This window comes from Capsicum annuum, chromosome 3, assembly GCF_002878395.1.
Source record: "Capsicum annuum cultivar UCD-10X-F1 chromosome 3, UCD10Xv1.1, whole genome shotgun sequence".
Classification (NCBI taxonomy): Eukaryota; Viridiplantae; Streptophyta; class Magnoliopsida; order Solanales; family Solanaceae; genus Capsicum; species Capsicum annuum.
Window position 1 is genome coordinate 160247561 of NC_061113.1, and position 16687 is coordinate 160264247.

Genomic DNA, 16687 nt, shown 5'->3' on the forward strand with positions numbered 1-16687 from the left:
GCAAGACACACCAGTGAAGGCAAAAACTCTAGTAACACAGAGAAATATAATTGAAGCCGACAACTAATCAATCCAATACTCCATCTAGGCAAAGAATAGTCATAGGCACATATCATTAGGGAGAAACACTCCACCAAGAATGAACTCCGAAATGGAGATTTCTTGAATCTGCCTAAGTATCACCCAATCAAAGAAAAAAAAACAAATCTCAAAAATCTAGGGTAAAAGTCAAGACAACAACCAGAAATCAATGACTCAATATGACGAATTTCCAATTTGCCAACCTAAGAGGCTGTCACAAGAAAGGCCACTTTCTTCTAACCCTCTAACTCAAATTAAGGCAAAACCATATCGTAGGAAAGGAACATCCAACCTCCATGCTAATAACAAGTGCAACCCACCACAAAAGAATGAACCCAACCAATCTATGAGATGAATGCACGATATCTCAATCTTAAAACCACTATCGATGATGAAAGAGCCATAAGATAAGAATGAATCCAAAACTGTTCACGCTAAAAAATGGGCTATATAGGAATGGATAACCACAACGAAGTCCTATGCAACCCAGAAGGCAAGTCTAAGTATCCCAAGCACAAAAACGAGCGATATAACTAAGTCGTCGACTCTAGAATCATATCAGCACCATAGAAGGTCAACTTTCCTTCAATATCAAAATACATCACCAAAATAATCTAAAACAACTAACTAAGAGGGAACACAGCCGACCTTGCCATGCTAGGGGAAAGAAATCATCAAATCGGGTTATGTCTACTCAAGCCACTGAATAAGATTACAAAATGAAATTCTAAGTAGATAACACTAGTCTGAACAGCTACTTGGGGAGGATCAATTTCATCAAGTAATAACGTCAAGTAATATCAATAACTGCAAGCAGTGGTAGCAATAGCAACATCAATATAATGAACAGGAAGTACCAAAATGACCAATAGCATGTACCACTCAAGGACCATAATAAGGACAATATGCTAAGGTAAATGGAACTCAAACCCAAAAGCTACATCCATATAGGAAAATATCAACACTGATCTACCTTCTCCACTACTAAAAAACAAACCACAGAGTAGTGACGTAATCATAGATTTAATAATAAGGCACATAATAACCGATATCAATTCATTAAGGCATATTCAATGGGTATGAAAACCCCAATAGACATAATAAAATATAAATGCGGGAAGTAAAAGCACACCAATCATGGTGACATCTTCCATCACATGCCTGATGGGCATAGTGAAAATAAATCTTAATGGGTCCAACTCAGATCGACCGACTGAATTATCAACTGAGATTTCATGTGCACTATCTCTAACTGATGATGCCACAACATCACGGGTAATCTGAATGAGTTGAATGACAAGAAATCGTATGTCGAGGACACTCTCTAGACTAGTAGTTAGTCTATCTTTAGTCGTAGCAAACTTCTAAAACATCAACATAGCGAGACACAAATTGAGCCCAAATCGCTAGCCAACTGATGTAGAGAGAAGTCTCTAGAATTATGTCCACTCTTCTACAATCATAGCCTATCTTAGGAACACTAGGATGGGGGGAATACATGCTAACTCTACCTGATCATCTATCTCATATCTGGGGCACTCTCTGAACTAGTGTCTCATCACGACACAACTAAACCAAGATCCTTAAATACTTTGAGATACTTCCCCCCATAATCCAAAATGGTCACCATGGCCTAACGAGACCATACAAAAGTCCACAAGTCTAATGGGGACTCTTTCCACTATGATCATCATGACTAATCTGAGAACTACTCTTTCGTAGCTAGATCAATATCACGAGGGATGTCTAACATCTTTTCCTCGATCAATAAAATTCCTAAACAAAGATCTCTGTTCACAAATCAGTATTTTTTAAGATTCAAATAGTTTTGAAAGGGGAAATATCTTAAAAGTGACTTGGCACACCAAGTCCATGCCAAGTGGTAACTCTGAGTTTGAATGTGGATTTTTTTTCGAAACACTTTCTTTCAGTCACTTTTAATAATTAAAAACCTTGAACTTAAAAATGAATAAAACTGGGTGTGACAATGACATAGCGGGTCATCACACTCTCCCTCACTTGATGTTGTGATGATCGTGGCATATTGCTGTTGTATAAAATCCCGAATCTTATCCTTGAATTGCCACAAGTCTTCATATTGTTCCCATGTGGCCTCCGTTGGTGATTGCCCCTTCCAATGTATGATGAACATAGAGATGACATTTTGTACTTGCTTTCGCAGAGAGCCTAATAGTCAGTTATAGCCTCAACCTCCTGATCATGTGAGGAGGGATAATAATAGATGCCTGATCGAACTGACCTCTGTTGGGATCATCCTTGTCTTCATGGTATGGCTTCAACATGCTAGCATATGATAGATGGGATGAACCTTAAAATGAGGTGGTAGCACTAACTTATATGCGATCTTGCCCCCTAAGCAATGATCTTAAATGGCCCCCCATACTTCTGTACCAAGTTCTGATGCATGCCTCGTAATGCCTTAAACTATCTTGGGTTAAACTTGACCAAGACCATATCCCCAACCTTATAATCTGTGGGACGACGCTTGCGATCGGCAAACTTCTTCATCTTCTTTGCTACACTACTCAAGTACGACTAGCGGTGTCGAGATGTTCTTCGAACCCCTTGGCCATATGGTAAGCCACCAAACTCCTTCTGTTAAATGGGACTAGTAGTTAATGTGGAGATTATGGTTGTTGGCCAGTGGATAACTCAAATGGTGTCTACTCAATAGACTTGCTTCACTGTAAGTTATATGAGAATTAAGATATATCTAAGAGCCTCGCCCAATCCCTCTAGTGTGAACTCATAAAGTGCCTCAAGTAGCACTCCAATAAGGCATTGACCTATCTCATCTATCCACTTGTTTTGGGTGGAAACTATTAGATAAATGTAACTCTGTACCAAGCATATCAAAATCGCTAATGATGTGCCTTGGTAAACCCCAATACTTTACTACATTCTTGAAGAATAGTTTGGCAACCTCTTTGGCGGTATAACCTACTGTGGCATGCATGAAGCTAGCATACTTTAAAAATATATCCACTATGACCATAATCGTCCCATATCCTTCGGACTTTGGAAACAAGTGACAAAGTCCATAATCATACTCTCTCATTGACATTCTACAATAGGTAATGACACATTCTACAATAGGTAATGGCTCAATGAGTCCTCCGGGTTGTCGCTGCTCCACTTTATCTTGTTGGCACACAAGACAAGTCCGCACATAACATCCAATATCTTCATACATGTGTGGACAATAATAGACTGACTCAATCAAGGACCTTGTGTGGCAATGGCTCGAGTGTCCGGCACATAATGTATTGTGGATTTCCTTCATGATATGTCGTCTAATGTTCCAAATTTGGGCACCTAAACCCTCTGAACTATGGTGAGAAATAGTCCATCCTTGAACCAGAAACATCTCACCTTGCCTTAGCATCTAACTCCATAAATTGTTTTGCTTCCAAGTCGTGTTACATTCCATTCTTGATAGCAACTCGAATGTCATAGTTGGTCATGGTGATGGAAACACGCTCAAACTTTCTACTCAAGGATTCAACCACAACGTTACCTTTGCCCGGCTTGTACTCTAACATGTAGTAAAATACAACCAAGAAATCCTACCACCTAGCTTGCTTTGATGTGAGCTTTTTTTTTTACTAGGCGTAGCTTGTGGTCACATTGTTGGTCTTAACCATGAACTTGGACCCAAGCAAGTAATGTCTTCATGTGACTAGGCAATGCACTGTGAATGACATCTACTTTTCTTGTATGGTGTATTGTCGTTCTGTTTGTTTAGCTTGCAACTCTCAAAAGCAATAGGGTGTCTATCTTGCATCAAGACACCTCTAATAGCAAGGTCAGAAGCATAAGTGTGTACCTTAAATGTCTTAATGAGATCAAGCAGTGCCAAGATTGGTTATTCTTTCATGGCAGTCATAAGATCTTCAAATATCTTTTGACAATGCTCGCTTCAAACCAATGGTTTATTCTTCTTCAGTAACTTGGACAGTGGGGCAGCCTTAGCAGAGTAGCTGCTAATGAACCTGTGATAATAGTAAGCAAGTCCAAGTAAAGATCTAAGCTCGGTCACCTTCGTGGGTTCCTCTAACACGCACCTTGGCCTCGTCCATATGTAATCACCCCTGTATAATGACATGACCCAAGAAGTGTATTTCATATAGGGCGAACTCACACTTTTTTTATTTGATGTAAGCTAGTTCTCCCGTAAGACCTAGAAAACCTTTTTCAAGTGCTCATCATGCTCTTCTAAAATGTTATTGCAAATGACTATGCCGTCTAGGTACACTACCATAAACTGGTCCAAGTAGGGCTAAAAATGTTATTCAATAGTGTGCTAAAGGTACGGGTGCATTGGTTAAGCCAAAGGGCGTCACCAACCACTCGTAGGCTCCGTATCTCGTCACACATATCGTCTTTGGCTCATCCCCTATACTATGCGTATTTCATAGTAACCCTTTCGATAATCCACATTAGTAAAGTATTTATTCTTTCCAAGACTTTGATAGGTCAACAACAAGCGAGATAAGGTACTTATTCTTTACTGTTACTTTGTTGAGTGCCTTATAGTCTATGATTAGCCGCAACGACCCATCCTTCTTCTTTTGAAATAAGACTGGCACTCCATAAGGGGCTTTCAATGGGTGGATATGACCGACTTCAAGCAATTCCTTCAAATGCTTTCTTAAATCCTCTAACTCGGGTGGAGCTATGTTGTATGAGGCCTATGTGCATGCCTTAGCTCCAGGCTCTAACTTGATCTTATGATCTATTTCGCGCCTAAAAGGTAAATGCTTCAGAATTTCTTCATGCATCACGTTCTAATTCTCTTAAAGCACCTTCTCTATATAGAATGGCAATGTTTGGGCACCACTGTCTTCACCCAAACTTGCAATGGTGGCTCCCCTTATTAAGGCCCTTCACAAGATGCATCACCGATAATTGTGTTTGTTCTTCCATTTTTGGAAGTTTAAACATAGGAACTTTACAAGATCTTTCTCGCTCCATAAGCAAGAGCAATTAGAGGTAGAAGAACTCCTACCCAAGAATTATATTAAAAATATCTACAAGAGCGCTAGTGAAGTTGGTTTTACCTTACCGCTTGCCCAATTACCGCTTGCCCAATTTGATGCTTACTCATTTAGCAACTCCACACACAAGAGTAAGTGGCATATTGACTGTCTTGAGACAGTTATTGCTTAGACTGAAACTCAACCCCAACTTTGTTGTTGCTTCCTTGGTCATGATATTGGTTTCTGCACTCGAGTCAACCATAGCTCGAGCAGGTCGACTATACATTGGGTGTTGTATTCCTACGGTCTCTCCGACTGCTTTGTGATTGCTTTATATAGTCCAATAATGCCCAACTGTGTCATGCCTGAACCTTATCCTCAGTCCTATGCATCTTTATCCTTTCATCTTCATTTAGAGCACGTTACATAGCCGTACGGTCCACCACACATGTAGCAGACAGCTCCCTTCATTGTATACGCATTTTTCTCGATGCAGTTTTGGTATCCTAACTTCTATCATCGAACTTATTGATGTCATGATTTTTGGGGTGCGACTATTATTCCTATCTCCCCTACCTTTGGCATGACAACTCCTTCTATCCTTAACTTTACTTTTGTCATGTTTGTCACGCCTAAAGTTTGTCAAAGCTTCAATCTGTATAATGGCTTCATCAATAGTACTAACATGTCCGCCTCCAACTCTCTCTTGGCTCAATTTTGTAGCCCATCCACAAAGTGGAACAACTATCTTCATCTGAGGTTGGGAATCTGAAACGTAAGAATGGGGAACTCTTTCACGTATGCTCGTATGCTGCCTGTCTGCTTCAACTCACGAAACCTGTGGTCCATCTCATAGAGTACATTGTTGGGAAAGAAAGCCCTCTTGAACTCTGCTCAAAATTACTTCTATGTGTTGATGGTGCAAAGTCCCTTGTCCATTTCAGACGTTTCCACCATAGCATGGCCATTTCTGAGAGATACAACACAACAGTGTTGATCTGGTTCTCATCACTCTTCACCTTTTTGCACTTGAAATAATTCTCCAAATGCCAAAAGAAAATTATCAACCTCTTGTGCATCACGAACGCCTTTGAACATAGGTGGCTTCGGAGCCTCAATTTTGGCCTCCCTCTCTTTTTCGAATGTCGCAGACCCTCCATCTTGAATCTCCCCCTCGAGTGCCTTCATCTTAGCCTTCATGGTTAATGCTTCCATGAGCCGACACTCCAAGTGATTGTTTCCCCCATCTCCCCTTCCAACTCTTTTCAGACGTTTTCATTCTCCTCAAGGATGAAGTCCTCAAGAGTCATGAACTTGTCATCGATCTCGTTTAACGTTTCCTAAAAATCTCCACTACCTACCTCATCATGTCAACCCTAGCGGTCCATTGTATTCCCAACGTGACATCTTGGGACACCTTCTCTAGTTCGTTGTCACTCGCCCCAGTAGCCTAAGGTGAGTAGGATGCCAGCACTTCATTTTGTGGAGTCGGACATTAGTTCCTCACCCTTATGATTCTTTCTCCTCTTTTGGTGTTTCTCTGTAGCATCCTATTAGACGTTGGTGGTGCTAGCAGCATTAATGTCCCTCGTTTGCCATTCCCTTAGTATTAATCTTTTCTTCGATACCATGTTGTCAATGACTTAGACATCTACTAAGTATCCCGTGCAACAATTGACAACTTACTCACAAATCTTTCACGGTCTTACAAGCTCAAATAAGCCTTTTTAACACTACATCGCTAAGAGAAAGCTAATTTTAAGAAACAGATAAGAGAATTTTCAAAGGAGACTTTTATATTAGAGAGAACTTGAAAGATTTTTGCTTAATGCTATTACAAATAAGTGTCTCTCTATTTATACTACTCAAGTAAGAGCTAATGTGTAAATAAGAACTGTTACAAAGTCCCTAAATATTTACAAAATAGTCCTGTCCCTAGAGCCTTCTACAATACTAGGAGATTCCAGACTTTCCATGCAAATCTAAGGAATTCTAGAATTTTCCTTGGGAAATATCACTAATTCTCTAGAATATTCTACTAAAGTGTAGTCTTGCTCTTATGTGAGACTTCACTTTATTCCATGTGGTGCCTATGTGGCATGATGATGTAGGGGTCATTACACTAAGCTACATATTGAGACTTTACATGAAATGTAATTAGAACATGTAGTGGGAAGTAGATTACATAGAGAACGAGAAGAAACAGCAAAGACCAATTGATGAAAGATGAACAACTTGTAATAAATGCTCTCCCATGCATGATACATTCCATTTAGATGGAACACATTCAACTAATCAAAGTTGGTTATGGCATCATATTCTTGAAGGAAGATTAAACTTATCGCCACGGACATAAAATTTTACAACAGTGCAGTTTAACCTGCAATACAAGGTTTGCAGTCTTATTTTTCAAGTTGCTAATCCAAAAATTTTCGAAGTGAATAATTTGTAAATGACGACCTGATGGGATAGAAAAATCGCTTACATTCTCACTTAAAAAGTTATACTCCTTGGATAATAATTCAAAGGTGGATAGAGTCCCTGAACCTAGGACAATAAGTGATGCCACGAAATAACAGCTTCCACCATGAGTAATGAGAAGTCGGCAACAAGGGAAACACAAACGGAGACTAGGCTCATGAAAAAATTCAAATTTCCTTTGGCGTCTAAAAATTGTGAATCGTCATCTCTGATATTTACTTAAGATATACATCTGGTTTTGTAAACCAACTTGAACTTCCACTGCTGTGAGAAAAGGGTACAACAATAACCTAAAATCCATCTACCAAGGCATGACATCAAAATTGGAACTTGCTGCTCCAGCCTTTAGTGTCAACTTCAATGAATACACAAGTGAATAATTATAACAGTTCAGAAATCCAAATTTATTTGATAGTAGCAAAGAAATTTCCTCAAGTAGCAAATACTTACCCACAGTAATTCAGTCATCAAACTGGAAAGCACAATATGAAAAAAAAAAAAGTTAGACCAAGCAGTCTGCGCTGTTCTGAAATTTAAAAGCAGTAGTGGAAGGACAACAGTGCAGTATTACCTAATCTAGAAACAGGAAACACTTGGTATCCATTAACAAAAATTTGATGAGCTCTCTTTCAAAAGGAAGCGCACAATCAAAAGAAGCAATCATCATCATGCATGTCTAGCATTGTTTCCATGCAGCTGAGCACCTCTTAGACTAGGCTCATCCTGAAGTGACATAAGATGCTGGATGTTATTTGTCCCCTGTAAATTACGAAATGCAAAACTGGAGATAATGGACAAACCTGCAAACCATATGTGAAACTTGGCAGCCTAAAATCCAAATGCCCCTAAATGAATGGAAGAATCATTTTAAAATATTCATACTCTGAATCGTAATTTCTAGCCAAGAACGTTAAATAGTAGCATAGCATACTAGTCCTGGAACGCTTTGTTGAGACCCAAAAAATCCATCATGGTCAGGTGTAGCTGTATTGAGGTGTCCCTGCAGCATGATTAGAACAGCTCTCGTTTACATTGATCTCAATCAAACTTGTATACAAAATCAAATTAATAGACCAAATTAACATACCAGTCCCTGCATATTCTGTTGGTTAACATAATAACCATCATGGGGAGGCTCCATCAAATTCAACTGTATCTGCGAGTGAACTCTAATTCGTGATCGTAACAGTAGAAAATCAAAAAATTTTACTTGCACTGACACATTCTCTTTATGCGAGAATAAGTAATAATCAGGAATATGATCTAGGGAAATATTGTAACCTACCAGTCCCTGCATATTCTGGTGTGTGCCATAATAGCCATTCAACGTCATTCCACCCACAGTAAGATTATCCTATAACCAGCAAAGTAAAATTAATATATCACCAAAGTCTCACACGAGCAAAGATATTTTCAATAGGCAGCAAAATAACAACTACAGTGCTAAGAAACAAACCATTTGTTGTAAGCTGTCTTCAGCTTCAACTATTGCAGCTTCTGGTTCAGAGTGCACCTGAGATAACATTATGTTAATGGTCACCTAAGTGGATCCAAATTATTATAACGAGTTCTGTAAAAACAATCGATGATCCTACAACCAACCTTCCGTTTCTTGTTTGTACTTTTCTTCCTACATGTTTTGGTAAAATGAATTCCTTGAGTATCTCCTTCGAGATCACGAAGTCCAACAGCACTGCTGCTACATTCTGTCAATGCAGAACTTCTATTGTTAACATTCACACAGTTCTTTAAAGCTTCATCTAGGACACGGAAGGCAATGTCGTAACTCTCCTCGGATAAAGAGCCCTCCTCACCCAACAAAATTGCCCTTCTACAGAGATCATTGTATCTTTGTACCCTGGTTTGAATTCTTTCTGTCCCCTCAAATGTTAACACATTCGTCGCATCTTTGGTCCACCTCTTCAAAATAAATTGAGATGGGATGCTTGAAAGACCACACATCTGAAGTACAATCATTGCATGCCTACAGAGGAAACCTTTGTATTCAAATAGAAGGCACGAACAAGAAACATCTGATCTTGACTCATTCCATGTGACCATAAAATTGTCATCTTTCTCGCAGTCATCAACTCTAAAAGTTACATTTTCTCCATTTTCAGCTTCCTTCTTTGGATGGCATCCAACTACACCCAATACTTCAACTTGAAATTTCTTAAATATTGCATGTGTATAAATTGTTGACATCTGCTTTTCCCAAGGCGATGGTGATTTTAAAGCTGGTTGTTTGTGCAATGTATCAAAGTCCGCTACAGCTTCCTCTTCGTATCTATTTTGCAGAATCATTCCATATTGTCTCATGAATTCTTTGAGACTGATTTTCTTTTGAATGTACTTGTCAAAGAAGGAGCTTACACTCTCCGATCGTTGAGCTGCTGACATTCCAGCCATAAACCTGCCTCTCATGTAAGCTGGAACCCACTTTTTGCGGTCCTCATACAGTGTATGAACCCACTCATTCTCTTGTAGTTCAAATCTGCTGACCATCTTCCACCATCTTAAATCAAATTGCTCATCAGTTGCCGACTTAAATATACACTTGCTGAATTTTTCCATGAAATTCTCATGCTGCTTTACGACATGAGCAAGTATTTCCGGAATTCTTTCAAGCACATGCCAAAGCGCAAAGCAGTGATGTGAACATGGGAAAATGTTTTCAATAGCTTCTTTGAGTGACTTATCTTGATCCGTAATTATCACTTTCGGAGCCTGCCCATCCATTGCTCTAAGCCACGTCTTCATCAACCACACAAATGTTGGTTTGGTCTCATCTGCTACAAGTGCACATCCAAGCAACATAGGTTGACAATGATGGTTTACCCCAATAAAAAGAGCAAAAGGCATCTTCTCATTGCTTTTCATATAGCTGGTATCAAAGAAAACCACATCACTAATGCTGACATAGTCTTTCCTACTTTTGGCATCAACCCAGAATAAATTCCTTAAGCGTTGATCTTCATTGAGATCAACTGCATAAAAGAAATAAGGATTCTCTTTCTGGATATGCATGAAATATTCTAGCATAACTTGCGCATCTCCTTCTTCTAATGACAAGCACCGGCCTTTATCAAATTGGTAATTTAAATCATTAGCCAGCAAGCCAATTTCTTGACTTCCACCACATTGTCTAGACATCTCAACATACATCTTTCTTGTTCGTTCACTAACTGCATGAAGAATATCAATGTTATTTTTCTCTGCAAGTTTAACGTTCCTGTGGATTCGGAAATGATAAGCCAAGGCTGGTAAAAGCTCATGATTATGCTTCTTTATAAACTCATGGATAAACCATTTTCCATCTCGTTTTCTCTTAACATGCATGCTTGCTTTACAATCAGTCTTTTTGAGGCTAGGACGTCTACTACTGCCAGTATCTGATTCTGGGGTCACGCCATATCTAGAACATGCAAATTTAGCATCGATAAATTCTTTTGATTTCTTTGAGCGGCGGCTGTTCTTAATCGATGTTGTGAATCCCATGGACTTGGCATACTCTTGGTAGAATGCATATGCAGCCTCATGGGACTCAAATTCGATCCCATCATGTGGCTCAACATCTGCATTTTCTTCAACTCCAGTAATATTTCTCTTCGGAGATCGAGAAACTCCACCATCCCTACTGTGACATGCCTTGTCTACAGCATCAACCATATCACCAGTCAATTGAACATTACTTTGAACGACATCTCCATGATCAACCATTGTCTGGACAACATTTCAGTTCTTGTTGCTCAATCATGTTGTGTGAAAAGCTCTTCAAGAGTTATTTCCACGAGAATCAATCTTCTCCAATAATAGCTCGAGAGAAGAAAATGTCAATTCAGTACTAAACAATTTCTTTTGTTGTTGATAGGCCTGCACCAATTTAAAGTATGCAAAAGTTTCAACTAATCCAACTCTCCTTCATGAAGAAACTTAAAAATCAACCGGACTACAGTTGACCTGAATCTTGTTCACAATCCACAGTTCAGCAGCAGGTTGAAACCCAAGTCTAGCACCCACGAAGAGCAATATTTCTACTTTAATCCTAATACCCACAATAAGAAAATGAATTATACTTAACAAAAGTTTGTCTGCAATAGCATACAAAGAAATGCCTTTTCACTATGCTTAAGCCAGGACATTTTGAATTCCAAATGGATATCACATGATGTGGAGTAAAATAGTAATAATAAACTGCAATGTGTAGAATAATTTTCTTTAGTGAAGACATTCTCTCAAAACAAGCAGCTTTCAAGCAGCTCAGCCAGAAATAGACCATACTGTTACCAAATTTACTGAACCACTAAACCATCATGTCCGTCAACGAAATGAGATATCCTACCTCTTGCTAATTAATTATAAGAAACCCTGTTTTCTTGTACCTTCTCAAAAAAAAAAAGGAAGGAATCCTGCTTTCTTGGAATCTCAACTGTGATTACACAGAGAAAAGAAAGAAGAGAAGTGAATGGAATTGACAATTTAACAAGTCATAATCAAAATTATTCAAGCGGATTTCCAGTAAATTTTGCTTTGACAACACTACGGCCAGCATTCACCTGTCCATATTCGAGAATTGAGAAACACAACTCCTCAATGAGATTTACCAGCATAATCCTCACTACAAGACAACCTCCCCCCTCACCCCCCACCCCCAAAAAAAGGGTAAAATAGCCCCCTCCACCCCCAAAAAAAATAAAAAAACTACCTAACAGCAACCATTTCCAACTTTGATCCCTTGATGAATAGAACCCAACCTTATGGTTGGAGGCGAATGGTCCTTACCGTCATGCAATCTCTCCCTTGTCTAGGAGATCGGCAAACCAAACTACCTTTTTCGTTTCAAACTATGTGATACTATTTACTGGGGTATATGACAGAAGAAATCTTTTGAAATTTGTGGTCTTAAACACGCCAAACCATTTGTGAGTTTTAAGGCTTTAGAAATTTGTGGTCTTAAACATGCCATAACATTTGTGTGGCCACAAATGTTTGTCGCTAAGGATAAAATGAGAAGTTTAAGTTAAATTATATCAAAATTTAGAAAGCTGTCATTCCTTATAGAACGGACTGAAAAGGAAATAGGATCACATAACAAAGAATTGAGGGAGCAGTAAACTAATAAAGAATAGCATGGAGAACCTTTGACATATATACAAAGCAACAACCATGGCCATGCAGTCAAGTGTACAGATACATACATACATACATATATATATACATACATATATATATATATAGATACATACATATATATACATACATACATACATACATACACAACAACAACAACAACAAACCCAGTGTATTCCCACTTTGTGGGGTCTGGGGGGGTAAGATGTACGCAGTCCATACCTCTACCTCTGATGAAGTAGAAAGGCTGTTTCCGAAAGACCCCCGGCTCAAGTTACGAGATATCAAACAAACACATAGTACAGCACAGAAGCAGATGACATAACATAGATACTGCAGCCATAAGGAATATAAAACAGAGTAAAGCAGGAATGCAGGAATATAAAGCAGAGGAAAGCACACAGATTCGTAACAAACATAGAACACGGAACACGGAACAGAACATTGAATACGGAATCATACCAGGAATACACCCCCACCAATTACCTCCCTACATTAGCGACCCGAACAGGCCCTAATCCTCTGCCGTAATTCGCGTCTTCCAGACCTTCCTATCTAGGGTCATGTCCTCGGTAAGCTGTAACTGTTCCATGTCCCGCCTAATCACCTCACCCCAGTACTTCTTCGGTCTACCCCTACCCCGTCTAAAACCATCCAACGCTAGCCTCTCACACCTACGGACCGGGGCATCCATGCCCCTCCTCTTCACGTGTCCGAACCATCTCAATCGTGCTTCCCGCATCTTACACTCCACTGAAGTCACCCCAACCTTCTCCCGGATAGTCTCATTCCGAGCTCTATCCCTTCGGGTCAGTCCACACATCCAGCGCAACATCCGCATTTCTGCCACCTTCATTCTTTGGGTGTGGGAGTTCTTAACTGGCCAACACTCCGCTCCATACAGCAAGGCCGGACGGACTACCACCCTATAGAATTTACCTTTAAGCTTGGGCGGCACCTTCTTATCACACAGCACCCCCGATGCAAGTTTCCACTTCATCCATCCCGCCCCGATACGGTGCGAGACATCCTCGTCAATCTCACCGTTACTCTGGATCACGGACCCGAGGTACTTGAACTTATCCCTTTTCTTTACCTCCTGCGCTTCTAGCCTCACCACTACCTCATTCTCTCGCCTTACGTCATTAAACTTACATTCCACATACTCTGTCTTGGTTCTGCTCACCCTGAACCCTTTAGACTCCAGAGTTTGCCTCCACAGCTCTAATTTGTCGTTCACACCCCCTCGCGTCTCATCTATCAGGACTACATCGTCTGCAAAAAGCATACACCACGGCACCTCCCCTTGGATACGCCGCGTTAACACATCCATTACTAGCGCAAACAAAAAGGGACTAAGAGTAGATCCCTGATGCAATCCTGTCAGGACAGTGAAATGCTCTGAGTCTCCTCCCGCCGTCCTCACCTGGGTTTTCGCTCCCTCATACATATCCTTAATTACTCTGCTATATGCCTGCGGTACTCCACTCACCTCCAAGCATCTCCAAAGCACCTCCCTGGGGACTTTGTCGTACGCCTTTTCTAGGTCGATGAACACCATGTGCAAATCCTTCTTCCTTTCCCTATATTGCTCCACCAACCGCCGTACCAGGTGAATTGCCTCCGTCGTCGAGCGGCCGGGCATAAATCCGAACTGATTTTCCGAGATAGACACTATCCGTCTCAGCCTCACCTCGACCACTCTCTCCCAGATCTTCATAGAGTGACTCAGTAACTTAATCCCCCTATAGTTATTGCAACACTGAATGTCCCCCTTATTCTTATAGAGGGGGATCATGGTACTCCACCTCCACGCCTCGGGCATCTTTGCTGTCCTGAAAATTTCATTGAACAATGCAGTCAACCACCTTACACCAGCCTCTCCAACGAACTTCCAAAACTCCACCGGTATCTCATCCGGCCCCGTCGCCCTACCCCTTCGCATCCTGCGGACTGCCTGTCTAACCTCGTCTACCTTAAAACGTCTACAATAGCTAAAATCCCGACACTCCCCTGAGTGCTCCAGTTCCCCTAACACAATAGCTCTGTCCCCCTCGTCATTCAAGAGCCTATGAAAGTACGACTGCCATCTCTTCTTTATGTGGCCGTCCTCCACCAACACTCTACCGTCCTCCCCCTTAATGCACCGCACCTGATCGAGGTCACGACCCTTCCTCTCCCTAGCCTTAGCGAGTCGGAACAACTTTTTCTCCCCTCCTTTCCCCTGTAACCCTGCATACAAGCTCTCAAAAGCAGCCGTCTTAGCTGCCGTGACCGCTGACTTCGCCTCCTTCCTTGCTAGCTTGTACTCTTTCCTGTTTACCCGCTTCTCCTCTTCGTCCTTACTTTCCACCAACTTAGCATACGACTCTTTCTTGGTCTCCACTTTCTTCCCCACCTCTTCATTCCACCACCAATCCCCCCGATGATGTCCGGCCCGGCCCCTAGAAACACCCAACACCTCCCTTGCATTTTCCCTGATGCACGCTGCCGCCCTGTCCCACATATTATCCACGTCCCCCCTACACTCCCACACCCCCATTCCCGCCAACCTCTCCCCTATCTCCCACGCATTCACTGGCGTCAAACCGCCCCACTTAATTCTCGGTCTACACTCCTTACTCCTCCTCTTTTTATTCTTCTTCATACCCAAATCCATAACCAAGAGCCTATGTTGGGTCGAAAGTTATATATATATATATATACATACATACATATATATATATATATATATATAACTCTTCTAAATGTGAGTAAAGTTAGCAAAAACGAACACAACTTAAGCATTCAATCAAACTGTTCAGCTATTAGTCAAGGAGATACCAACCTTCCAAGGTTGAACTGATAAGAGAGAGTTGCTCGGATGGTAAGCACCCCTCAGTTTCAACCCGAAGGTTGTGAATTCAAGTCACTAGGAGCTTCTAGGGAGGGGTAAAAAATAAAAAAAAATAATAATAAAATAAAATACCAAGGTTAAACTTCAATAACCAAAAGCACAAAACAACGTGCAAACAGAAGAAGACATAAAGGGAAAATTGAAGAAAATAGCAAACCTGGTCAAGGTAAAAACGAGTGTCCATAGAAACTGCGGATAACCGGATAAATTAACACCACATGCACACATAGGCAAAATCTACAAATAATTAAAAGCTCAAGAAAATAAAAATTTATTGAAGAAAATTTGGGGATGAATTCGACCCGTATATCAACCACAAGAAGAAGATGACCCACTTAGACTTTTGCTGAGTACATGCAATTGGCCGATTATTCCACAAATAAAAGCAAAAATAAAAAAAAAAAAAGTCAATAGGACCCAGGGTCATTTGAATGTTAGGTTTTAAGAGAAGTGAAATAAAAATCAACACTTTAGCTGACCTTCCAATGAGATCGAAAAGCGTCTGAGACGAAATCGATGTGAAACTGATTGCTTTGAATCAGAGGACCCCCCACGTCTTGGATTTTGAGAGTATTGCAGTCCTCTCTTGTGTTGTACTCGTTAAGCTCCAAGATGTTGTACCTCATTTGTTTTTCTCCGGACGTTCCCACTTGTACATGATTATCAACTTGGTTGGATAGATTAGTTACAATGGTAATAAAATTAAGATCAACTTTTATAAATTCCAACCGTCCAGTAATTAATTACTCGCTCCTTTGATTTAAAAAATAATTAATAATATATTTATTTTACCATAATACTCCTATTAAATATTTACATTTTAATTTAAAGAAAAAGTAGCTAATTCAAAGAATAAAATATGGAAAAAAAAATTGTTTCTTCTTGAAAAACTAATGAAAAAAAACAAATAAAATGAGAAATTAAATTAGAAAATTTAGGATGAATAATTTGAGACGGAGGATATACATAATTCTATAAAATCTCAAATTTTAATTTTTAGGTACTTTACTGAGGCCCAAATACATAATCTTTCACATACATAACTTTTACTAATTTAGAAAACGTGCGATGCACATGTGTCTTGTATGCAGGATGCAAT

The 16687-nt window shown here is 40.1% G+C and overlaps 1 protein-coding gene across 17 annotated transcripts; it reads right to left on the reverse strand.

Annotated features, from left to right (window-relative positions):
• Positions 1 to 7357: 7357 nt before the first annotated feature.
• On the reverse strand, positions 7358 to 16293 carry LOC107863577 (protein FAR-RED IMPAIRED RESPONSE 1). 17 transcript variants are annotated; one of them, XM_047408407.1, is made up of 13 exons: positions 16068 to 16256; positions 15746 to 15934; positions 15520 to 15613; positions 11523 to 11607; positions 9165 to 11435; positions 9019 to 9075; positions 8848 to 8916; positions 8650 to 8718; positions 8494 to 8562; positions 8363 to 8407; positions 8134 to 8285; positions 8013 to 8034; positions 7358 to 7917 (listed from the first exon to the last, which is right to left on the reverse strand). In XM_047408407.1, the coding sequence occupies exons 5-11, from the start codon at positions 11280 to 11282 to the stop codon at positions 8229 to 8231; spliced, it is 2484 nt and encodes an 827-aa protein (XP_047264363.1). In that variant the 5' UTR covers positions 11283 to 11435; positions 11523 to 11607; positions 15520 to 15613; positions 15746 to 15934; positions 16068 to 16256; the 3' UTR covers positions 7358 to 7917; positions 8013 to 8034; positions 8134 to 8228. The 17 variants fall into 17 exon arrangements, with proteins under 17 accessions (XP_047264363.1, XP_047264361.1, XP_047264365.1 ...); XM_047408405.1 differs by lacking the exon at positions 15520 to 15613 and having other exon boundaries at positions 15746 to 15825; XM_047408409.1 differs by lacking the exon at positions 15520 to 15613 and having other exon boundaries at positions 11523 to 11571.
• Between the last annotated feature and the right edge of the window lie 394 nt (positions 16294 to 16687).